At 41.0% G+C, this 26,745-nt stretch overlaps 1 protein-coding gene and 1 long non-coding RNA gene across 2 annotated transcripts in view; both read right to left on the reverse strand.

Moving 5' to 3' along the window:
- Positions 1 to 261: 261 nt before the first annotated feature.
- MTPN (myotrophin) overlaps positions 262 to 26,745 on the reverse strand; it is a 53,524-nt gene continuing 27,040 nt past the window's right edge. Inside the window, exons 2-4 of the mRNA XM_028525799.2 lie at positions 19,651 to 19,764; positions 18,477 to 18,560; positions 262 to 3,449 (exon numbers count right to left, since the gene is read on the reverse strand). Of these exons, the coding sequence (XP_028381600.1) occupies positions 3,363 to 3,449; positions 18,477 to 18,560; positions 19,651 to 19,764 (285 nt within the window). The 3' untranslated portion in view covers positions 262 to 3,362. The remainder of the gene's footprint in view (positions 3,450 to 18,476; positions 18,561 to 19,650; positions 19,765 to 26,745) is intronic.
- On the reverse strand, positions 18,765 to 19,601 carry LOC118497197. The gene is made up of 3 exons (XR_004899729.1): positions 19,442 to 19,601; positions 18,961 to 19,401; positions 18,765 to 18,920 (listed from the first exon to the last, which is right to left on the reverse strand). It is a non-coding gene; the product is annotated as an uncharacterized LOC118497197 (long non-coding RNA).

A 26,745-nucleotide genomic window follows, 5' to 3' on the forward strand; every position in this document is an offset into this window, starting at 1 on the left:
AGACGTGCTGGGCTGCCTCGCGCCGTGTACTGGGACCGACCCTTTATCATGAAACAATCTGTATCAGGAGACTGACACAAAATTTAAGTGGAATAGTTTATTCCAATTTAATCGTTCCTGTGTCTTGTTTTTCTATTCACTTCCCCCGGCGGTGGGACTCGGGGAAAATTTAGATCGGAAGCGCGAGTTGGTCCGAGTACCGGTCCAGCTGTGAGGCGCTGGGACGCAGCCTCGGGGGAAAGACGCCGCTGGCACATGACCTGTAGCACAATTCAAGTTTATTCCATTTGTTCTTGCAACACAAAACTTAAACACAGTATTACTTAGCATTCTGATGTACATGAACTAGAGTAATATGAGAAACCCAATGGTGTCAAAAGTATTACGTTGTGGAAAAAATGAACTCAAATATATCAAAATGCACAAAGCACTAGTCTTCCTCCGTTACTGCTTAGAAAGATATGATTGTTTCTCCATTTACAAAATAGAATCAGGACCATTTAAATTTTTAAAATTTTGCATGCAAAACACTGCAATTGCTTATGTAGGAGGGCACTCTCACCAGCTTCTATACACAGTCGAGTATACAATGTTGCATGGAAGAGAACAGCAGCTCAGGTGAAGGCTGAAGGAAGAAAACCGAAGAGGTACATCCAGATTTGAACTCCGTTACTTGGGAGAAAGAGACCAATGGAATAAGGGCCACTTGCTTGCAGCTTCCACACACGGACCCACCTCCCTCTGCTTCACGCCCCGCTGGGCGTGGAAGGTGAGCCCGTGTAGGAGGGCTACTCGGGTGCGCTCCGGTGCTGGGTCTGAGCCCCACGTCTGTAGATACCAGTGTGAAGCTGCAAGGGGGAACCTGTTAGTATACTAATAGTATAGTAAACACTCAGGTGCCTCATACACCTGTTTTTAATTGCTATAGTGCATACGAAATGACTGACTTGATACAAAACTACAGAACATGCAAGGTTTTTGCTGAGATGTTAAATATTACTTCAGTGGAGAAAAAAAACAAACAAACCCTTACTTAACCTTTCACTAATGCCATGTAGTACCAAAAAGCAGACATGGTTTTAACTTCCTGTACTCAAAATATGAACATTAAGTGTTGTGAATTTTTCTGCCAAGTGGTTCTGAAATAACATTATAAATAACCTAGCTTAAAAAAAATTGTAAACCATCTTGGTCAGTCTATTCTATGTTTATATGTTATTTTCTCAAGCAACCTCTTCATAGTTACGGGTTTACAAAATGGCTGAGAGAGAAGGCGGCGAAGCAGCCTCTACGCATCATCACAAGGAGCGCCGGGGTGAGCTGTGCAACCCGCCACGCGGCCCCCGCGCCGGTGGCTGTGGGGAGCGGACCAGGGAGGGCTAGGAGCGGCGGACGGTGCACTCTTTGCAAGGGCCACCTGCAGCGGAACGCTTAGGGTGTGAAGGCCAACACCGTGTGGAGGATAAAAGCCAAGCAAGCCTTTTAGATCACAATGTGCCAAGAGGTGAAAACAGATACCAAAACACCCTGTCACGACGTGACAATTAAAGACTGAGAGAGTGCCCCCCGTCTTCAGTGAGGGTAGCTCCAGGTTTCAGTTCAGTGATGCAATGAAGGACTGACTACTGACTTTGACCCTGACTCTAATAGGCCGCAATAAGGCAGCAGAATTAGCAAAACGTATCAAAGTATTTAAGCCACCATTTTGTGATTGTTTTTTGGATGCAGAAAAATTATAGGGTTAGGCTAGTTGTAAGTGAAAAAAGCTGCAGGATTAAAAAAAGGGTTCACAGGGAAAAATACATACACCACCCCCCAACCAACCAATCAGTAACTGATCGGTAAGATTTGTTAATAGCCAGGCTGCCTGTTCTTGATAGTTTAACTCTGCCGCTGAATGCTACACTGCCTGAAAAAAAATCCATAATTCTTTATTATCCACAATCTGATACACATCCCTAACCCACCCTCTTTTTAAAAATTTGAGGTACATTCAATTATTGCATGATGTGGCTAAGGAAAAATCCTATTATTTTCAGTGGCTTATATGGGTGGGAAAGGAATCCTAGTATTTTAAATGCAAAACAGCCAAATTTAAGGGTATATGTTTTAATTAGTTATACTGTTCATGAAATAAACATGAAAATGTGTCTAAACATTTTCTGCAGGTCGTAAGAACCTTTTAGAGCAGGTATTTAAGGACACAATATATTTTGAAGGTGTCACACTTTCCGCAATGCATGATTTAGAAAAGAGACAAAAATATACTATGCGGGTGGGTCGGCGTATGTTCAGCAGAAGTTTATCGACAACTCGGGGAGACCAGGTCACAAGCACGTTTGCAAGGAGATGGGGTGAAACGCGCCCCCTAAGTCAGCCTCGCCCCAGCAGGAGCTTGGGCGCAGGGAGGCGTCGGCAGCGGCCCCGCGCCCCACACAGGACCGAGGCCACTCCATCCCAGGGCCAGTGGGGAAAACCCACCCACAGGCCCTCAGACAGCTGCTCTCTCTCTGCGGGACACGAGCAGGCGCATGGCTATGATTCTACCTTTACATCCCCTTTTACGACCAGCAGGAGTTTAAAAGTGTTTCAATGTTATATAAATGTGTGAATCTAGAGGAGAAAAAAAATAGGCATACTGGAATGGTTTCTCCTATAGACTTCCAAAATTTAAGATTTTATAAATAAAACTAGTCAGTTTTACCTAAAGATACGTGAAATCCGTGTGAAAGGGGAGAGGAAACCCAAAGCTCAGTCACCCAGCAGTTTAGGAGTGCGCCCCTCCCGGCCCGAAGCGAGCTCTCGGGACGCCCAGGAGAGCCCCCGAGGGGGGATTTGGTCACCAACCACAGGCAGCGCTCTGGACTACGCCGGGAGAGTCCCGCAGAGTGCACCTTAAGGCAGAAGGCTAGAGCGAGTTGCTTGTCTCAGCACCCTAGGTTTACCTCGCAGCGGCCGCCGCTGCTCGCAGCGAGGGCCGCCAAATAGGGTAGTTGGCCTTTGAGCATCAGGCCCTCGACACAGTCGGACTGATACCTTAGCTAGGGGCTGAGAAGGTCAAATGTCATGGCATGTTTTGTCTTTGCTCTCCCTTGGGTATAAGCTGTGTATTTTTTTTTTTTTGGAAATGGAAAAGAGGATGACTTGATCAGGAATTCTAGTAAAAGCCTGATCATGATTTTTTCCTCTTCTCCAAAACATTGTTTTCCCCGGTAATCTGATTTGTTATGAATCTCTCTCCCCCCTCACCCCTCTTGAAGTGTTTAGCTGAAGAAGCCGGCAGATAGAGAGTGACAGACAGACAGGCAGCAGTGTGAGGCCACAGGAGAGGCGTTCTTCCAGAGCTGTCAGCCGTCCGCCCGTCACTGGAGCAGAGCTTTGATTGCCTGGTTGTCAGTGGCTTCCAAGGCAGTTAGTCCATCTGGACCTTTCACAGTCTTATCAGCACCCTGCAAAAGAGCGGAAAGGCCTTTATCATTCAATGAGCCCAAATGAAAGCAGAGAATGAAAAGACTACATTTCTCGGCACATACTAGTGTTTACTCCTAGAATTAAAAACTTGCCTTAAACAGAGTTCATTCTACTGAGGGAAAGGTCCTTGAACAGTTGGCAAGATTATGGATGAAGTTAGAAAAACATCAGATTATTTTTTAGGCACTAGAAATCGCAAATTACACACACAACTTGACAATAACATTGGTGATAACTGGTTTTTACTTATCCTAGTATATACGTAATTAACTGAGCTTTAGGAATGAATCTCCCTAGGTGTAGTATAAAACAGAAGATATCACCTTTGCAGAAGAAGAAAGTTTATGGTGATATAATTATTTTTCTCTCTCCAACAGTTTTTGGAGAGTACCTAAGTGCTACTCATATTCTGAAACCCAAAGCTTACAAAACTTTTACTTTAGGTATATCCCTGAAGAACACGTACAGCACCGCTCATTACCCTTGTGAAAACCTAGCGGTGAGTGGCCGGGACGTGGGCGAGGAAAGGAGGTCCCGAGCTACACTCCGAGGGCATCCCTGCAGCCTGCTCTCGACGCTTCACCTGCGGCACTTTACTTGCCACGCGGTGTTTCAGGTTTGAGACGGTGACCACAGACCCATGTGTCCATCTACTGTTTTCATCTGTCTTCCTTTAGCAGAGTAAGAGGTCCACAAGAGCCCTGGCTGGCGAGGCTCAGTGGACTGAGCACGGGCCTGCAAACGAAAGGGTCGCCAGTTTGATTCTCAGCCAGGGCACATGCCTGGGTTGTGGGCCAGGTCCCCAGTTGGGGGTGTGCAAGAGGCAACCACACATCAATATTACTCTCCCTCTCCTCTCTAAAAATAAATAAAATCTTAACGGAAAAAAAAAAAAAAAAAAAAAAAAAAAAAAAAAAAAAAAAAAAAAAAGAAGGTCCATGGGAGTAGGAATCCTGTCCGTGTTTTTCACCACCATGTCCCCTGTACCTAGAGAACTGCCTGCGGGTGCGTGGCAGGTGAACGTGCTCCCCGAACCTCTCAGACTCCCAGAACCAGCAGTATGCCACCACCTGAGGGTTCTCTTTGCTAGCTCCAGCCCAGCCAGGATTTGGTGGCCCTCTCTAGTGTCCTAGCCTCCTCCCCTTGCCAAATCTCATTATTTGTTCCTAAGGCTACAGAGCTGTCTAAACTTGGCACGGGCAGTCCTTTAAAGACCACCTCCAGTCAAACTCACCCCTCTCCCATTCATCTTTCTATGGTTTAATCCTATGGAGCTCCTCGCCGTTCCTAAGCGTACCACAGGCCATGCCTCTGTACGTGCGGGCTCCCACGTGGAACACCTTTCCTCTTATCTATGGCAAATCCATTCACTCGTTCAGCAGGTACTCACTGAGTGTCTGGTGTGTAGACACTAAGTAAGGGGCTGGAGAATCAAAGACAAACAAGAGAGTCTGCCAGCCTGGCTGGTGTGGGAGACAGACAAATCCACCAATACGAACAGTAACAGTAGAATGGGCTATGACACAAGTTAAGAAAGCAAGCCTTTCTGGATGCGGGAATGCCTGAGCTAAGTCTTGGTGTGTAAGTACAAGATGGTTAGGTAAGCCAGGAAGGAGAAGATGACGGATTCTAGGAAGTGTGAAACTATCACAGAGTCCTCTTCAGTACGGCTGTAAGTCTCTAATTCCTCATTTTCTAATTTAATTTCACCACTTTATGGAACACAGGGAACTCGCAGTCAAGTGGGACAGAAATGTGGGAGAACTCCAATGTCGTAAATCCTCCTACATAGGTTATGTGACAGTAACTGGGATCCCTACAGTCAAAACAAATGACTCATTTTGATAGTTATGACTAGCATTGTAAACTATAATTCTGCACTAACACCAAGTTAAATATTTTAGTGAACATCTGCTGCTTTTTTAGCTCCCAGAGTTCATTTCCCTTCTTTTGATGACTGCACCCTAACTTCACCGTGGGCAACCAGTCTGGCCCGGTGCGCGGAGCCCTGGGGCTGTACCCCAAGGTGCCGTGTCCTTTCCCTGCCAAGTGTCAAAAGTGACTGATTCCACTGGAGCAGGACGCTGGCTTCTGGATTCTGAGTACTGACTGGAGAGGCCAGAGAGCAGCAGCAGCTGGAGCTCCCTCCTTTACTCCTGTGGCGTCACCCAGAGGGGGCGCGCGAGCAGCTCCCACCCCCGCAGGCCCACAGCGCCCTGCCTCTGGCCTCTCCCGAGTCCGACCCTCCAGCTCTCCCGTTGGTTCTGTGACTGGTCCAGTATCTTTCAAGTTCTTTCTACTTGTTAGAGGCAATTTCTGCTTTCTGGAACCCCCAAGTCTAACAAAATATTTTTAAAATTTATACAAATCATCTTCTTTTCTAATTACAATACAAAATCACAGAACTCAATACACAGAAAAACATAACTCACAATTCGGTAAGTCAGGTACAACTGTTAATACTTTAGTGTTTCTATTCTTCTAAATTGTATTATATGTATTTTAAAAACAAATGAATAACCATAAAAGAACTAGAGTGATTATATATATCAGACAGAAAAAAAAACCCCTTTAGGACAAAGAAATATTACTACAGACAAAGAGGAACATTTCATAATGATCAACGATTTTACAAATTTCAAAAATGAAATTAAAAGAATTCCATTTGTAGCAGCATCAAAAAGAATAAATTATTTAGAAGTAAATTCTTTGTGGCTGCACAAGGAGGAGAAGCAGGTCTGCCTACGCCTCCATCTGGACTGGAACTGGTAGCTGGTTCCTTTTAGACAGCAGAGATTACTATTGTTTGGGCACTTTTACTTTTTGAAAATTTTGTTTGAATTTGTCGTGAGCAGGTTAAAATAAATTGTGCTTTTTTGAATGGAATCTTAATACACTGACATGGTCAAATAATGCAATTAGCAAAACAGAGAATATTTAGATGTTTAAAAAAATTAATGAAAGGAGACTTCTTTGTCCATTTGCCTCAAACACTAAAGTTGCTTCCATATCTTGGCTATTGTAAATAACACTGCAGTGAACATAGGAGTGCACATATCTTTTCAAATTATTTTTTATTTTTCAATTACAGGTTATATTCAGTATTTGTTTTGTATTACTTTCGGGTATATAGCATGGTGGATAATCATAGCTTTCACAGAGCAACCCTCCCATCCCCTACATTTCAAGTACCCACCCAGCATCAGGCTTAGTTATTACAATACTATTGATTATATTCTCTATGCTGTACTTTACATCCCTGTCACTACTCTGTAACTACCAATTTGTACTTCTTAATCCCCCTCCCCTTTCCACCCAGCCCTCTAGCTCCTCCCCTCTAGCAACCATCTGTTTGTTCTATCTAGTTCTGAATTGTGTGTTCATTTATTTTGTAAATGAATGATTCCACATGGAAGTGAAATCATATGGTATTTGTCTTTCTATATCTGACTTATTTCACTAAGCATACTATCTTGCAGGTCCATCCATGCAGTCACAAAAGGTAAGCTTTCATTCATGACCAAGTAACATTCCACTGTATATCTGTACCTCCACTTTTTTACCCACGCATCTATTGGAAGGCCCTTGGGTTGCTTCCATATCTCGGCTATTGTATACAACACTGCAATGAATGTAGCGATGCATATATACTTTCAAATGAGCATTTTGGGTTTCTTGAGATATATACCCAGAACTGGAATTGCTGGATCATAAGGCAGTTTGTTTTCCATGGTGGCCGCACCAATCTGCATTCCCACCAACAATGCACAAGGGTTCCCTTTTTTCCACACCCTCATCAACACTTGTTGATGATTTGTTGTTAGGCATTCTGACAGGTGTGAGGTGATACATCACTGTGCTTTTAACTTGCATTTCCCTGATGATTAGAGATGTTGCGTACCTTTCACATGTCTGCTGTACTTCCTCGGGGAAAATGTCTATTCATGTCCTCTGCCCATTTTTGAATTATCTTTTTCTTTTAAATGTTAAGTTGTATGAATTTCATATATATATTTTGGGCATTAACCCCTTACTGGATGTATCGTTGGTGAATATCTTCTCCCATTCAATAAGCTGTCTGTTCATTTTTCATAGAACTAGATGGTTGATAATTTCCTGGCTGTGCAGAAAATTTTCAGTTTGATATAGTCCCATTTGTTTATTTTTCTTTTTTGTTTCCCTTGCCAAAGGAGACATATCCAACAAATTATTACTAAGAGCAATGTCAAGTTTACTGCCTATGTTTTCCAGCATTTTATGATTTTGAGTCTGTCTTGTAATTCATTTTGAGTGTTTTCTTGTATATGGTAAAAACCAATCCAGTTTCATATTTTTGTATGTATCTGTCCATTTTTGCCAATACAATTTATTGAAGAGACTGTCTTTATCCCATTCTTTATCCTTGCTTCCTTTGTCACAGGTCAATTGACCATATAGGTGTGGGTTTATTTCTGGCCTCTATTCTATTCCATTGATTTATGTTTGTTTTCATGCCAGTACCATGTTGTTTTAATTACTATAGCCTTGCTATCAGGTAGTGTGATACCTCCAACTTCGTTCTGTCTCAGGTTTACTTTGGCTCTTTGAGGTCTTTTGTGGTTCCATGTATATTTTAGAATTTTTTGTTTTCATTATTTGAAAAATGTCATCGGTTATTTTTATGGGGACTGCACTAATCTGTATATTGCTTTGGATAGTATGGACATTTTAATGATGTTAATTATTCCTATATGTGAACATGGTACATACTTCTGTTTATTTGTACCCCCTTTAATTTCTTTCCTAAATGTCTTATAGTTTTCCAAGTACGGGTCTTTCACCTTCTTGGCAAAATTCATTCCTAGGTATTTTATTTTTTGATGCAATGTTAAGTTGGAGAAAAAGAGAAACATCAACATGCAAGAGAAGCACTGACCAGCTGCTTCTCGTATGAGCGCTGACCAGGGGCCAAACCTGCAACTCGGGCATGTGCCCTGCCCAGGAACCAGACCCGTGCCTTTCTGCTTTGTGGGATGACGCCCGACCAAATGAGCCACAACTGTCAGGGCTTAGTTTTTTTCCTGATAGTTCGTTATTGGTGTGTAGAAACACAACCAACTTCCAAATATTAATTTTGTGTTCTGCTACTTTACTGAACTCATTTATTCTAAAAAAAAAAAAAAAATTCTTTGGTGGCTTCTTTAGGTTCCTGTCTATGCAAGTATCATGTACGCAGCAAACAGTGACGGTGTGCCTTTTCCCTTTCCAATCTGGATGCCCTTTCTTTTCTTATCTGATGACTGTGGCTGGAACCTCCAACACCAAGTTAATGCAAGCGGTGAAAATGGACTTCCTTGTCTTGTTCCTGATCTTAAGGAAAACACTTGAGCTTTTTACCACAAGAATGACGTTAGCTGTCGGGCTTACCACATATGGCCTTTGTTAGGTTGAGGCATGTTCCTTCTATTTCCATTCTGCTGACATTTTTAAAAATCATAACTAGATGCTGGGTGTTGTCAAATGCTTTTTTTTTGCAGCTATTGTTATGATCATTTGCTTTTCATCCTTCGTTTTGTTTATGTGATAAATCATGGTAATAGTTTTGTGGTCACTGGACCAACCTTGCAGTCTGGGAATAAACCCCACTTGATCATGGTGTAAATCTTGTTGGTGTATTGCTGAATTCAGTATGCGAATACTTTGTTGAGGATTTCTGCATCGATGTTCATCAGGGACACTGGCCTATAATTTTGGGGGGAGTGTCTCCGACTTTGGTGTGAGGACAAGGCTGGCCTCATGACATAAGTTTGGGAGTCTTCCCTCTTCACTTTTTGAAATAGTTTGAGGATAGGTATTAACTCTTCTTTGAATATTTGATAAAATTCACCTGTGAGGCCATCTGACCCAGCGCTTTTGTTTGGTGGGAGCTTTTTGAGAACTTACTTGATTTCATTAGCAGTTACTGGTCTGTTCATAAAGTCTCTTTCTTCTTGATTTGGTCCTGGAGACTGTATGTTCTTGGAAATTTGTTTCTTTCAGGTTGTCTAATTTGTAGGCATATAATTGTAATATTTCCTTGTAATCCTTTGTATATCATGGTGTCGACTGTCACTTCTCCTCTTTCATTTCTGATTTATTTGGTCCCTCTCTTTTCCATCATGAGTTTGGCTAAAGGGTTTATCAATGTTTATATTTTCAAAGAACCAGCTTTTAGTTTCATTGATCTTTTCTATTTTTTAGCCTGTATGTTGTTTATTTCTGTTCTGATCTTTATTATTTCCTTTCTTCTACTCACTTTGGGCTTTGTTTCTTGTTCTATTTTCTAGTTCCCTCACATACAAGGTTAAGTGGTCTACTAGAGTTTTGCTTTCCCTTGTAGAACTTCTTTCACTGTGTCCCACAGTCTTGGGGTCACTGTTCCATTTTCATCTTTTTCAAGGTATCTCTGACGTCTTTCTTCATCTCACTGATAACCCATTCATTGTTTAATAGCATATCATTTGGCCCTCACATCACTGTGCACTTTTAAGTTTTCTTGCAATCGATTTCTAGTTTCTTATCATTGTGATTGCATAAGATGGTTGGTATGATTCCAATCTTCTCAAACTGAGACTTATTTTTGGCTTAACATGTGGTCTATCCTGGAAAATGTTCCATGTGCACTTGAAAAGAATGTATATTCCGAGGCTTTTGGGTGAAATGTCCTAAAAATATCAATTAAGTCACTCTGATCTAATGTGTCATTAAGGCCGTCTCCTTGTTGATTTTCTGTCTGGATGATTATCCATTGATGCCAATGGGGTGTTAAAGTTCCCTACTATTACTGTAACATATAAATTGCTCCTTTATGTGTTTCAATATTGGCTTTATACATTTCAGTGCTCTTACTTTGGGGTGTGTGATGTTCATGAGTTGATCCTCTTATTCAACGGATCCCTTTGTCATTATAAAATGCCTTTCTTTGTCTTTTATCACAGCCCTTGTTTTGTCTGATACATGTATTACTACCCCTGCTATTTTTTTCATTTCCATTTGCATGAAATATCCTTGTCTATCCTTTTACTTTATTTTTTCATTTTAAAGTGAGACTTTAACAGGCAGCTCAGGTAGATTTTTCTTTATAACCCACTCAGCCCCCGTGTCCCTTTTTTCAATCCTTACTTGATGCTCCCACCAACTGAGCCACACTGGCCAGGGGCCCTTATGTCTTTTGATTGGACATTTAGTCTATTTCCATTAAAATAATTATTGATAGCTGTCTAGTTTATTCCCACTTGTTTTCTGATTGTTTTTGTAGTTCTGTGTTCCTTATTTTCTTTTGTGTTGATGACCTTCTAGTGTTGTGTTTGGATTCCTTTCTCTTTCTTGTAAAAGTCTTGCAGGCTTTTTGGTTGGTGGTTACCATCAGCTTTGTGTTTGTCAAACTATGTTTACAGAATTCTGTTTTTAACTTGCTGGTCACCCAAGTCCAAACACATTCTAAAATCACCACCATTCACACATAACCTCTCCACATTTATGGGGTTTTTTTTGGTCATTTTTTAAAAAGTCCTTTTGTGGTGGTGTGTATCCCTTAATTTAGTTGTAATAACACAGTTTACCCGCTTTCGCCTTTTAAAACTTTGTACTACCTTTATAATAGTGGCTTGATTTGCTGCTTTTTACTAAGAATTTGCCTTTGTGAGAATTTTTTCTTTCCTATTATTTTATTTGTATTTTTATCTTTTCCACTTAAATAAGTCCCTTTAGCATTTCTTGTAATACTAATTTAGTGGTGGTTAAGTTATTTAGCTTTTTATTGTCTGGGAAATCCTAACTTTCTACTGATTCAAAATGATAGCATGCTGGGTAATCTTGGATATAGGTCTTTGCTTCCCATTACTTTGACTATTTCCTGCCAATCTCTTCTAACCTAAAAAGTGTCTGTTGAGAAATCAGCCAACAGTCTTATGGGAGCTCCCTTGTATATAACTAAATGCTTTTCTTTTGCTCTTTTTTAGATTTTCTGTCTTTAATCTTTGGCACTTTAATTATAATGTATATTGGTGTGGGCCTCTTTGGTCTTGTTTGGAATTCTCTGTGCTTTCTGGACTTGTATGTGTATTTACTTCCCCAGGTTAGGGAACTCTTCAGCCACTACTTCTTTAAATAGGTTTTCAATCTCTTGCTCTCTTTCTCCTTTTTGGTACCACTATCATGCTAATGTTGAAATGCTTAATGTTGTCCCAGAGGTCTCTTAAGCTACCCTTATTTTAAAAAATCCTTTCCCTCCTCTCTGGTCCGACTGGGTACTTTCTGCTACCTTGTATTCCAGATCTCTGATTGAATCCTCTGCTTCACCTAATCTACTGCTGGCTCCCGCTGAAGTATTCTTCATTTCAGTTACCATATCCATTTCTGACTGACTTTTACTTCTTTGTTGAAGTTCCCACTGAACTCAGTATTCTTCCCTAAGTTCACTGAGCATCTTTATAATCAGTATCTGTAACACTGTATCTGGTAGATTGCTTGTCTCTGTTTTGTTCTGTACTTTGGGGCACGTTCCTTTGTCTCTTCATTTCGCCTGATGCCCTGTTTGTTCCTATGTATTGGCAGAGTGGCGTTATGTAGCAGGTGTCCCATAAGGCCCAGTGCCACAGTCTCCCTGTTCACCTGAGTGTGTGTTCCTGTTGTACTTGAGCCTTAACTGCTGCTGGAACATCAGTAGGTGGGACTGACCCTCAGGCTGACTGGCCATGAGGGCTGGCAGTAACTACAGCAGACAAGCTGCTATTTGGAGGCCGTCTGTTTCCTGGGGCTCTGGTGCCAGCCGAATCCACCCTTCATGTGTGTTGATGTGGAGGTGTTTGGTGGTGTGGTATGAAGCCAGCCAATAGGTGTGTTATTTCTGGAGCTTCTTAGGAAGAGCTCTGGTGCAGGCCAAGATCAGCTGCTATTCGTGACCAGCTGAGGGCCACCTGGTGGGAGCTACGAAGTAATCTGCAGTGGCTGATGCTTGTGCTGGGCTTGGAGGTCCTTAGGAGAGATTATACCATGTACTGAGGCTGGCTGCCTCTGGTGCCAGGCTTGGGTCCCCCTCTGGTGGGTGCCATGATGTGAGCTGAGACTAGCCACCATTTGTGCTAGCTTGGAGACAACTGATGAGAATTACAGTGCAAGCTGAGACCAGTCGATGCTTGTGCTAGACTCGGGGCTGCTTAACAAGAGGTACAGGACATGCCATTGGCAGCTGCTGCTTGCTTGGGGCTTGTGGACCTTGGAGAGATTTTAGGAAAGTCCACAGTGTGAACCAAGGCAGGCCGCTTGTGTGCAAAAGCCACCAGAAGTGGCATGGGGGCAGGTTCTCGGAATCACCAGAGCAGAGTAAATGGTGTTAGCCAGGTTAAGGGGGAGCTCAGATTTGGCACCTGCCCTCAATTCCACCCCTGGAGAGAGATGCCCTGCCCTTCTAGCCCCAACCCTTAAGCTAGTCAGTTCAGTTTATCCCATATGTGCCTCTGGTGCTTTTTGAACTGCTACCCCTGCAAGCTTAAGGTGAGTAAGTCTGTAAGCCACCAAGTCTGTGTGTGAGCCCCTTAAGAGGAACAAACACCCGGGACTCCAGCAGACCTCTGTCTCATACTGATACGCAATCTCCCTGGGTTGCATATCAGTATGGGATCGTTTTCACACCCAGATGTCATGGGGCTTGTCTTCCTGGCACTGGAGCCCCAAGCTCGGAAGCCTGGTGTGAGGCTGTGATCCCTGGTCCTCGGAGGGATATCCTCAGCCCAGATACCCCTCCCAATTCTTATTTCCCCCACCAAGGGTATGGGAACATGCCTATTCTGTCTCCACCCCTTCTTCCAGTCTTGACACGGCCTCTCCTTTATATCCGTAGTTACAGGGCTTCCGTGCAGCTGGTCTCCAGGGGGTTCTCAGTGATGGCGGTTCTAGGATTTAGTTGTAATTCTGATGTGATCATGGGAGGAGGTGAGCACAGTGTTTACTCACTCTGCCATCTCGACTGGAACAGTATCACATCTGATTCTCAATTCAAACAGCAAAATCGGTACCACAGCCACTTGGAGGAGTTGAGAGTGCTGGTATTTGAGAGGGGTAGTCACGTTCTAGCATCAAATGGTTGCTTGACTTTTTAAAATATAGCACAGATAATATTTAACAAAACACGAATGCTATCAGATAAGGTGGTTTTCTACATTTTCTCTAATTTTTAGTATTTTTTACTCTATAGCAATTGCACATAAGACAATAAACATTCTCACTTCTTATGGAATGCAACGAGTAAACCTTTGTTCTGTATCTCGCTTGTTTACCCCCAAACCAGAGTGGTCTGAAACAACTATGAGCCCATAAGATTAGTGTCGCTCAACAGCCAGTGGTTATACAGGGCCCGGCAGAAGTTAACACCTGCTTCAGTGTGGCTGGCAGGGTAGGTAATAATATGAGTGTAATAATTCCTATAGCTTTAATTTGAACATTTCACCTAAAATGTCATATGTGCTTGAGAGTGATATGATGTTACAGAATTACATGATTATGGCTTTGTAATAGAAGACTTGTAATAAAAAATAGGTGTTAATCTGTGCCGGACCCTGAAGAAGGTCACAGCAGACTGCCTAAGGAGATAAATTCTTTGACAGTGTGAAACAGGGAAAGATTGGAAAACAAAAAAGCAAAGTTTCTTTTGGACTTTTCCTCTTAGATATAACAAATAATTTATAATAACATTTTTAATGTGCTGCCTTTTTTGGAATCTAAAACAAATTATAATGTTTTAAAACTTAAATTTTCAATTCATGAGATTTTGACTTTCTCATTCTGGGTACAACTCTTTCTATTTAGAAGAATTTTTGCTCTTATTATAGAAAGTTGTGCAGTCATTTTTAATAGCAGCACATACCTTATAAAGGACAAAATACAAACACTTGACATAGCTTATCTGTCTAAATTCTACATTACAGCAAACTTACCATCTTTAAAAGAATTAAACATTGAAATATTTCGTTTTTCCCCACAATATGCTACAGTGGATAGAAATGGTTTTCCTTAGGATTAGGGAATGAGGGTACTTGAGTTCTTAAAATCCTTTATTTATCAATTCTATAAATTACAAGGCCTTACATAACTTATAAGGAAGTTTAGTAAGTATCATAAAGATTGTATGTATGTTAGTACTGTACAGAATAATGTTAGTATACATAACATACTGATTTCTTGCTCACAATCCTCCCGGCACCTCGGTCTTTGGCTCTGGGCTTGCTCCTCCCCGAGGTGCATCCCGCTGCTCACTAGGCTGCTCGGGCACTGCGCCTGCAGCAGCCGGGGACCCGCTCTGGCCGCGTGCAACAAATGCTCGCTTGCTCCCGTGAGAAAGGCTCGCTTCAGCCCTATCCTGCCTGCTTTCTGGGTCTCAAGGACTGACTCATTATAATTTCTTGTCTAATGAACCCCTTCTTATGGTCCGAACCAAATACTGATCCATCCATTTAAAGCGATCGTCTCTGCTGGGGGACAGAGGGGCCACGCTGGTCTGCTCAGACCTCAGTCTTGAAGCAGAAGCCCCACATGTGTCATCCTCTACATCACAGCTCACCAATGAAAAATCAGCCCAAACAGCGTTCACACACAGAAACAAATACACATGTTCAATTTCTCATGACTGTCCCTAACAGTAATTCTCGATCTTAAGCAGTAGGAAAAACATTGGTCTTTGTGTCATACTCTTGATTCTGTTATATTCTGACTGACTTCAGGTAGTCACTAACCTCTCTAGAAAAATGGTTTCCTTATCCATAAAATGGAGATGAATATGCCTGTGTACTTAGGTTGGCAGAAATGAAAGATTATATACACCAAGTGCTGAATACATACTAGATTTTCCACAGATGTTAGTTTCTTCTTTTGCTATGTGGACAGTTAAGATTTATGTGTTTTAAATTCCTACTTGCACCATACACTTCATCCTCAATTGCATTAAATTTAAAAAATAGTTGTCCAGTAAGTATTACATAGTTTAACTTCAAATATTCTAGCAATCTTCTCTTTTTGTTTTTGTGACCCCCCCACCCCCAAATTAGCTGTAATCATACTGAGTTCTTAAATTTCTGTATATTGTTTTGGCTCTTTTCCTATGTTAATAAAACATACCAGATGGAAAATATACTAAGAATGTCAATGAATCTGGTAAACTTCTTAAATGAAATACTTTTAAAATGAATTTATAATAATCTATAAAGATTCTACTTTTTATAAAAACCAGAACCAACCAGATTTCATAATACAGGCATTGACTGTAATGCAAAAGAGCATGCACTGGAATACCCTCATTTTAGCAACTATGGATTTTTAAAAGAGCGCAATCAATTTCTAAACAAAAAAAAAATTGGACAGCAAAACCATAGGGTATCCATTAAAGAGGCTTATGCAATAATAAAATGAAAGTAATTAATTTTGAAAAAGCAGAACTAGATTTTACTAGGCTGCTTTCATAAAGGTTAAAAAAAATCTTTCATCTAGAAAGAAGAGCTCTACATGGTTACAATTGATCTGCCATCGATAGAGCCATCTCTGAATGTCACTAACTACAGAATTCGAGGCTAAAACGCAGTAAAAAATAGTACTACAGGCACACGTAAAAGAAAAAATAAGCTAGTTAAAAGTCAGACAGCTTACAACCAATAATTTAGCAACAGAATACATTATTTATGGAGACCCTTCTAGGGTAACAGATTAGGGCCTAATGCATATGCAAATCAGGCCAGAAGAGTCATAAATGGTGGAACCCTCTCAAGGACCTGGAACACATTTTAGGAATAAGGGACAGAACAATGGATGATGGTTCAGGTCCTTCCTCACATAAAAGTAATTATGTCTTATTTTGTTGGTCTCACAGGGAAGGGGGGAACATCAGGAAGAAATGCCGAGTTTAGTAAATGACCAGAGCCTAAGGACCTAAGCTAAAAAGGATCCTATGAAGGTTTTTATTTTCAGAGGGAACACTTTTTGGCAGGTAGAAAAGGTCATGGAAAGGGGAGAAAGAATGAATCATTTCTTTCTGTTTTTATTCTGGCTTATGAATTTGTTTTTAATGCAGACAGCTGACACACATCAGTGTATTAGTTTCAGGTGCACACCACAATGATGTGATACTCGCACATATTGTGAAATGATTGCCACAGTAAGTTAACATCTGTCACTTCTCATCCTTACCACTTTTCTTCTGTGTGAGATGGGAACTTTTAAGATTTACCCTCTAAGCAACTTCCAAACATACAATACAGTATTCTTAACCGTTTCTTTGACTATACACTTAGCGGACAGGCTGCCACCAGAGGAACTGAGTCCATGCTGAGGAAGAGAACTGACAGGCAAGAAGAAATCACATCCTGGTCCTATGTATGGCTTAAGCCCAGGGTCAGGCTGTGCCTCAACTGTCGAGTCACGTGCATCAACAAGATCTCTCTCAGCCTATCTGAGCTGGGTTTAGTTATCTGCAACATAAAGAGTCCAAACCAATAAAACGGGGGAATTATGTAAGTATTTCATGAACTGAAAATCAGTATTTGTAGCCCGTGACAGCCAGTTTTTAGTGCAATAAGCAAATACGGTAAGCAAAACCAACCCCCCAGGGATGCAGTCACACAGTAGTTTGCGAAGGCACTCTTTAATGTCTTCATGAGTGTGGGGGAGGGGCAGCCAGGAACTGGAAGTCTTTGTGAGCACATTCTACCACAGACTCTGCATGCACCACAGGGGCAAAAATATTATCTCCACTTATTTTGTCTTTTGGAGAACTTAGTATATGGTGTGTAGTATCTAAGAATTACTGTTGATATATAACAAAATCCCCACGAAACTCACAAATTTACACATTTAAGACATCCAGTAATTGTGTTTACCACCCAGTTTTAGATGACCTGAATTAACTGCTTTCAGAACAGTATTTTTAAAAAGTTCTCAAGACGTATGCTACCTTCTTTCCCAATTTTCTCTACATTTTCCTGAAGCTGACTCTATGAAGCATAAAATCCTCTTCAGTCTTAGTTATAATAAAGCTATTTATTAAGCATTTATGTACAAGGCATCGTGGCAAAATGCTTTACATACATTTACTCACTTTCTCTTCTTTTAGCGGGGCTTTATTTGAAAATACCAAATGAAATGTTATAACACTTTCCAGAGGATGGTCACAAAATTATAAGCTTGGGATTAATACTAGTGCCTTATTTTACTAAGATTTCTTGTCTCTCAACATTTGCAGGTCCTGTCTAGCACAGGTAGATGGTTGCAAACGGTGCGTTAATTCCTGAGGCTGGATTCTGACCTCCATCTAACAGCTTATAATAGCAAAGACAAAACACTAGAAAACTCTAGAGTTACCACGATTTCAGTCAAGCCAAGAAACCAGATGACTTGGAGAGCCCTTACTTAAAGCAAACCGCCTCTAATATCTTACTCAACATGTACTACAGAAAAAGAAGTTTACAATTTCAAACCAGAGTTACTCAAAGAGTGGTCCTCGAATGTGTTAGTAGTTTACATCTTCTGTATCACTGAGTACAATGCTTACTTCAGCTACCTTTTGTCTTCCCAGCAAACCGTTCCTTTTTAGTTACTTTTACTGATTGATTTTGGAGAGAAACATCAATCTGTTGTTCCACTTCCTTATGCATCCCTTGGTTGATGCTTGCATGTGTCCTGACTGAGGAGCAAACCTGCAACCTTGGACCATCGGAGCGAACTCGAACCAACGGAAGCACAGCGTCAAGGCCGTGCACAGCACACTATCCCCGATGACGGAGACTGTGCTGTTTTACATTCTAGCCCAAGCTCCTTACCCATCACGGACTAGTAACAAACGGTTTGTGGACCAGCCGTTTTGGGTTATAATGTTCTAGACCTCAATTTTGGATTCTACTAGTTTTATGCCCCTGAGGCCAAACAAAACTTAAATTAACCAAATGCTTAGCTGAAACAGTCACACAGTAATGAAAAGAGCAGTGAAAACGATCAGCTGCCCTCACCTTCGACAGAAGCAATTTCACACAGGAGACGTGACCTTCGTAGACAGCAGACAGAAGAGGGGTGATATGATGTTTATCTGCAGCCTGTGAAATAATAAAGAGACAGACCACCTTACCCACTTTTCGTTTCTTCTTTCTAGATATTATTAGGGAACACTTGTGACTACTTTAACCATTTGATTTATCTTTAGGGAGTGGGGAGAGAAACACATCAACGTGTGAAAGCAACATCCAGCGGGGGCCTCTTGCACACCCCAAGCGGGGGGACCTTTTGCTTTGCGGGACAACACTCAACCCTCTGAGCCACACCAGTCAGGGCCACTTGGGATTACTGTAAAGTCAGTGTTTACCTATTCGCCTCTCGACACAAAACCACTTCACAGCTACACGTTTCTAGCCTCTAGAGAGGTGCCCTCTAGATGCCCAAGCCTTCAAGCAAGGCTTCTCCTTGGGAGTCAGAGTGAAGCAGGAGCAGGGCTTTCACCGTGGTTCAAAGCTGGGCTCTGCCACTTACTGTGTGACTAGTTACTGACTCTGAGCCTCTACTCCCCACTAGTACAGAAATGCCAATGAGGTCCTGCCAGGGAAGAACACAGCCAATGTAAAGGTGAAAGGTTCCTGCAGCCGGGCCAGGTGACGCGGTGTTCCCCGAAATGTGAAAAGTTCATCTCACTTGCTGTCATGGTTATTTAAACATTTTTCTAAAACTCTGAAATGCAGAAGCCACAAAAGGCAAGAACCAGGAGATGACTGCTCCCGTCTGACCACCTGCCTGCTGACCTCCATCCAAAAATACATTTTAGATTTATCGTATGGCTGCACAGTCCTCCGCTCCGCTGGGTGAGAGCCATTTGCTACCAACAGGTAGTGCTAACTCTGAAGTTGCATTTGAACCTGAAAAGCCACAAGCCAAGGGGGAAACCAGCTGAAGCACTGCAATGTAAAACAGCACAGCCAAGGTAGACCTGACCCTCAGCTTGCAAGTCAGGTTGTTGTGCTTATTCTTAAAAATCCCAAACATATTTCTAAGTTACAGAAATTCTGGTATAATCTCAGACTGTATTATTTAAAATGAGATTTTCACAATAACTATTTTACACACCCATATAAGATAATCGCCCAAAGCATACAGTGGGGGTATTTTTTTCCTAGAATGACAATGTTCTTTACATACGTTAATGTCTGCTCCTTTCAGCAGCAGGAATTCCAGTATTTCAAGCTGCCCACAATCTGCTGCATAATGAAGAGGTTTCCTTCCACCCTCTAGTGTCCGGTTGACATCTTCTCCCTTGTAAAAGAAGCCAAATGAAAACAATATTTATATGGAGTGAAGGAGGGAAGGCACTTGATATTTTCACTTTCTTAAAATTCAGAGACTTTCATGAAATAACTGAATTTCTTGCAAAGTGGAGTAAGGGACCAAAGACCTGAAATGAAATTCTGCACAATACAGCAGGTAGCACACAGTATGACAGTAATTCGAGCCATGAGTTGTCAAGCTGAAAACAATACGCAATAATGCTACATGTAATAAAATATATTACTGTGCTCCATTTCTAAGAAGTTTAATCAGCATAATGTCGAGATGGCCACATGAGACCAATGAGTTCAAATCCTGACACTTTGACACAGATCATATTGCATGTGTTTTAATTCTCCAAAGAAATCATCACTAATGGAGTCAGACATCATTATCACAAGGTAATCATTATTAGCGATTAAGAATTCATTTCATTCATTCACTCATCGATTCACCATTCACCAAAGGCCTATTGTACGGCGGGCACTGTACACCGGGGACAATGGTGAGCAGAGTCAGACGTGGCTTCTGATTGCACGGAGCTCACCATCTAGTGTAATCACCCAGTTACACGTATTTCACACTAGAACTGCGGCGAGGGAGAGGAACTCAGTGCTACACAGGCACTGTTAGGAAGAACGTGACAACCTTGGTGACGGATGGACAGGGAGGAGGGGTAGCATTGGAAAAATGAACTTAAGGCCTCAAAAATCAGTTTTCATTCACTGAGGATTAACAGCTTCTTACAGTAATAAATAGAATCACCCTCTCTGCTGACCAGCTACAAGAGGTTTGGCACTGCGCTACATGCGCTATCTCTAACCTTTAACCCCAGAAGTAGAAAACGTCCACTTCACATATGGAAAGTCTAAAGCTGAATGAGGTTAAATAACTTTTTAAAGTGGTTCAGTTAGTGACAGTGGAGGTCTAAACCCAAAAACTACCACCGCATTGCCTCCTACTCAGTATTCACCCCTTTTATCTTAAGGAAAAACTTCAGACTTCTACAGAGTAGCAAAATGTCTGAAAGAACTTACTTTCTTCACCTACTATATTATTCAGCTAGCTTTGTTTGGTCAACTCATCATGGCATTTCCTGAACTGTGACGTTCAGAGCTCTATCATTTTAAAGCCGCTATGAGCCGATCTTTTCAGCCACACTCTGCATGGACACAGAAGGAAGGTGTATTATAGGCTGTAGGTCACTGGAGACTGGGTCACCCCTAGTAACTAACCATACCTCTTGGTTGTGAGGCCTTAGACTATTTTCTAAACCTCAGTTTCCTTATCTGTAAAATGGGAATGAAAATACTTACAGGGTGTTAGTATATCATTAAAGGAGATAATTCATGCAAAGTATGCGACCCAGGGCCTGACACAGGGTAAAACATAAAAGATTAACTATGATTTCTGTGGACCCCTCATGTTTTTATACTAGTTTTAAAAGACTATTCAAACTTGGGTTAAGGCAGGATTCTGCATAACAGCTAAAATGTACACAGATATGACTTCATGTAATATACTTAGAAACAAACTTAAATAAGTGAGGGCAACTCAGTATACCACCTTAGTCTTTATTCACAACCGCAGAAACATGAAGCTCTGAAGTGAAGATATTGCTTAAATGATCCACTGATGAAAGCAGTTTAACTTTCATTATTAAGACTTCCCTTCCATTATTAACATTAACTGGATAGATCTCTTTAGTGAAACAAAGCGAACAAACACCTGCAGCCAGCAATCAACAGGATACCTTTGTCAAAAAGATTTTCCTGAATCAAAACATCTGACAGCTTCCTTCCCTACTTAGTACAAGCAGGCAAAATGCATATGAAATGGAGCTGTTATGTTGAAAGCCTTTCCTTTCTCCGGGCAGACACTGACTTCATAATTCCCATCTCAGCAGACAGAAAGTGACAAGGCTGGAAAGGCTCTGTGTCCCTGACGGGAAAGAAAGGATCCGCTGCTGCAGGGGCTCAGCAACAGCGGTGCTCATGTAAAAATCTATAGCACTAAATGCCTGTATTGGAAAAGGAGAAAGGTCTCAAATGACATTTTTACTTTCACTTTCAGAAAGAAACTAGGGGGGGAAGGTATGTGGAAGTCTTTGTACCTTCTGCTCCATACAGCTGTGAACCTAAAACTGCTCTAAAAATAGTCTATTTAAAAACAATTTAAGTCCAAAGTAAGGAGGAGAAAAGAATAAAAATAAGAGCAGGAATCATTGCAATGGAAAACAGAAAAATAACAGAAATCAAAAGCTAAATTCCCAGCCAGAGTTATCATTAAAAGATAAATAAGACACAAAGAAACTCTCAAGTCCCAGATGGCTACGCTGCTAAATTTTACCAAACATTTATGAAAAAAAGTAACAGCAATTCTACATATTATTCCAGAAAACAGGAAGTATCCAACTCATTCTACGAGGTCAGCACTGCTCTGATTCTAAAACAGGACAAAGATATTACAAGAAAAGAATACCACAGGCTAATATACATTATGAACACAAAATGAATAAAATTTTAGTAAATGGAACCTGAGAGTATATAAAAAAAGATAATATACCACCACCAAGTCAGATTTACCTGGGAATACCAGGTTGGTTAAATATATGAAAAGTCAGTCAACATAATTATTTTAATACGCCCCCCCCCCAAAGATCAACTGAGTAGACAAAGCATCTGACAAAATTCAACATCTATTCCTGCTAGAAACTCAGTAAAGTAAAAAAGAAGGAAACTTCCTTGGCCTAGTAAGAGCTTTCTATAAAAAAAACGACAACTAACATCATACTTAACTGGTGAAAAGATGGAATGCCTTCCCCCTAAAAATCAGGAAAAAGATGAGACAATCTATTCTTACCACTTTTAGTCAGTGTTGTACTGGAGATTCCAGCCAGTACAATAAGGCAAGAAAAATAAAAGCATCCATTTTGAAAAGGAAGGTAAAACTGTCTTGGCAAATGACATGACTGTCTATGTAGAAAATCCAAAGGAATCTACTAAAAAGCTACTAGAACTAGTAATTTTAGCAATGTTGCAGGACAAAAGATTAATATACAAAATCATCTACATTTTATACTAGCAATGAATAATTGCAAATCAAGATAAAAACAGTATTTATAATAGCCTTCAAAAATATAAGACATTTAGCCCTGGCTGGTGTGGCTCAGTGGATTGAACATGGACCTGGGAACCAAAGGGTTGCCGGTTCAATTACCACGCAGGGCACATGCCTACATTGCAGGCCAGGTCCCCAGTAAGCGGCCATGTGAGAGGCAACCATGCATTGATGTTTTTCTACCTTTCTTTCTCTTGCCCTTCCCATCTCTAAAAATAAATAAAACCTTAAAAAGATGTCAATTCTCCCCAAACTGACACAGATTCAATGTACTACCAGTCAAAACCCCAACAGGTACTTTTTTTTGACATTGACAAAATGACCCTACATTTCATATGGAAATGAAAACAATCTGGAATAGCCAAAACAACTTGGAAAAAGAACAAGCTGAAGGGCCAACACAACCTGATTTCAATAATTACTAGAAACTGCAGTAGTCAAAGTGTGGCACTGTCATAAAGCTGTAAACTATTCAAATTTACAGTGACAGAAAGCAGACCCTGGGAGGAGGGGAGTGGGAAGAGCAACAGCAGGGAGGGGCTACGGAGGGACACTTGAGTGGAATGGATATGTTACCTTGATAGTGGTAGTTTCAGAGGTGTGTCCATGTCAAAACTTATCAAACTGCACTTTAAATATCTGCAGTTCTATTTCAATTATACCTCAATAACACAGATTTTTCTGAAATCCAATTTCCGTGGCTCTGATCTTATATGAGATGCTAATCAGTGTTTGAGGTAGGATGGAGCCTGGGGTGACCAGCAGTACTTTCATGAGAGAACTTAACAAGCAAAAAGCTATTTGAGATTAAGTTCCTTCACGGTTAAAGTGTTGAAGGAAAAACTCTTGACTTACATATACTGTAACTCAACCAACTGCATGGAAGAAGCTTTAAAGTGGGATAAGAGAAAGGATCAGTGTGAACCCTACTAGCTGAATGGGCTTCAAAGATCAAAACACGTGTATGAATTGCTAGAAAAGACCTTTCAATTAATATCCCAACTTCCAGCCCCATTTTGCCTACTCCGCTCTTTGCTCTGCAGCTAGAGGGATATTTCCAAACACAAAATGTGATGCATCATTCCCCTTCTAAAATTACTTCCCTGACTATCCACTGCTCCTAGAGGGTAAAGTTTAAACACAGCTTAGAAGATCTGGAGTGATTTAGCCTGATCAAGCCCATGACGTCCTTTCCAACTAACTTCCAATTCCCCTTGCAGGCCTCCCCCCTTTCCTTTGTTTAAGGAAACTCCTGCTAACCCCTCAAAATCAAGCAGTAATAAAACTTCCCCTGGAAAGTAACCTCTAACCGTGTCAACTTTGAGTGGTAAGACCCTCACAGGTGTGCCCAAAGTACTTTATACTTTCCTGTGTCATAACACACAGTATTCCACTCAAACTGCCTGCACCTGTATCCTCTATGTCTCCATTGTTTACTTTTGCATCTCCGGTGCTTTGTAGAGTTTGACACACAATAAACATTTATACAATAGAAAGCTTGAGCAAATGGTTAAGTTGTTCTAGCAACAGACTTGGAAGTAAGTCATACATGACATCTTCCATTTCAACCAAATGAGGGTAAGGCATCAGTTGTCTAGGAAGGGCAGCAGTAACCTGAGAGCAATGATATGTTTACCAATGTAGGGAGTTTGAATGACAGTTTCACTGGGTTTTTGGCAGTCTGGATAACATAGTAACTTCAGTAGTGGTGGTGAAATAGGAAAGTTAGTTAATGCTCCATCTAGTTCCTTTCTTCCACTCTCCACCCATATTCTAGGCATTAAGTGATATAACCAGAGAGGAAGTTAGATGCCTGTCCTGTAATCTTGGTTCTGACTTCATGAAACATTACCAATTGCAAAGAAAAATCTAATCCTAATTTTGTATCCCAGATTCTCAGGCTAAGGAAGAGAAATTTTCTGCACAATTTCAACAGCTCCCTTAGCATTACATGACAATCTAACCAAGTTTTCCTGCTCATCTTGCTCTCCACTTTCCATGGCAACTATTTAAATCTCTTTCACTATTTATAAACCATCAACTTCTCTAACTCCTCCTACACTTTCTTTTTCAGCAGATAACCTCATATCCTTTTGCAGAACACTCTTCAGGCAGGAACTCCATCAGGAACTTCTCTCTACCACACCTTCCTGTCACTGACAAATCCCCTCCTACTGAAAGCCAATCTCTCACCTCTATGTTTTGGACCCTATCCTTTCTTGTTTTCTTGGAAAGCTTACTCCTTTGTTTATTCCTTTTCTTGCCTGTGTCTTGAACCTTCCCTGCTCTACTGGCTCCTTCTCACCAGCATATGCTATTCACAACTCTTCCACTAAAAAAAGCAAACAGCAGCACAAGAACCTCTACTTGGATCTGACACCCACCTTTTAGCTACTGTTCGCTTTCCTCTCCTTTCACCCCTACAGTTTCCAAAAAGGCATCATCTGTAATTGCTATTTCCAATTTCTCACCTTCCATTCTAATCTGACTTCCACCCTAAACACCATAACACAACCATTTCTGCTGAGGTCAATGACCTCCAGGTTGGGACTGATGACCACCCTGACTACTCCCTCCTTGTTTTAACACTCTTTCCCCTGGCTTCAGCGAGGCCACATTTTTGTACTTTTCCTCCTACTCTCTGCCTGGGGCTTCACTGTTTCCTCTCCTGACTCATCTACTTCTATGAGATCTTTAAGACAAATTTTTGGAATCTTAGTCATCATACAGAATTCAAACAGTTGATAAATTTGGTTGTCCTTACACAGTCTTGTAATAGTAGCTCCATAGAAATACCTTGATTATAGAATTTTTAAGAATTACTTCTTTAGGGATAAAGTTTACATAATAGCTTTAAAAGACATCACGCAGTAATATTTGCCACAGAATCTGGTAGCAATCACATTCTTACCTTGATATGTGGGCGAATAACCAGGCAGGCCACAAATAACCGCACACAGCTACCTGCCGCATACAGTCGAGGTAAAGCAGGCGGACAAACCTAACTTGTCATCACATCCCAGGCCCATTCCAGCTTCACCCTTCCCTTTTAGCAAGAATAATTTATCCAGTTTCACTTTACTCTCCTTCCTTTCACTGCAACAACAAGCCTGCTGGCTGTTCAATACACAACATAATTTTTATTATATTTGTATTTTACTATATTTTTCTTGTAAGTTGTTTTGAAGCTATTCTTATGTTCTCTAAATATGGTCTATTCCATATATGTAATACACATGTAATACTGCAGACATGAAATAATATTACTTCCTGTTTTCTGGTGAGTTTAAATTAAATATACCCTGCCCAGAACTGCCGTGGTGACCATGCTCTCTATGCCTTGCAGACAAGACGGGGCTTGGATTATGGTGGGGAGGGGAAAGTCTGTGTGAAACTGAAAATCAAATGGAACCCATGAAGAGTCCTAAGAGTGCTCTACATTCTAACAACCCAAGATTAGCTCCTCTGAGCCTTCACCAGTCCTAACAGGCATTATTCTTAGAATTAAAAAAAAGAAAAGGAGTTACGACGCATGACTAACAGCTTACATCAATAAGTTGGCAAGTTCAATGTGGGGAGGAGATTTTAATAATTATGCTATTGATTTATTCCAATGCCAAAGCATGACACTTTAGGGCTGGACACTGGACAAGTTTTTCAACTTTTGGAAAATTAAATGGCATTATTGGCATTTGAGAAAGCTAGTCATGTTTCATTTCCCAAGTACTAAATAGACAAAAGCCTCAGCTATAGCAATAAATTCTATTTGACAAGCAACTTACTGGTGTAATGGTCTAGTTCTATTTTTAGTATCAATGAAGCAACCAATGTCTAATGAGATACCAGGTT

Source organism: Phyllostomus discolor, chromosome 10 (genome assembly GCF_004126475.2).
Source record: "Phyllostomus discolor isolate MPI-MPIP mPhyDis1 chromosome 10, mPhyDis1.pri.v3, whole genome shotgun sequence".
Taxonomy (NCBI): Eukaryota; Metazoa; Chordata; class Mammalia; order Chiroptera; family Phyllostomidae; genus Phyllostomus; species Phyllostomus discolor.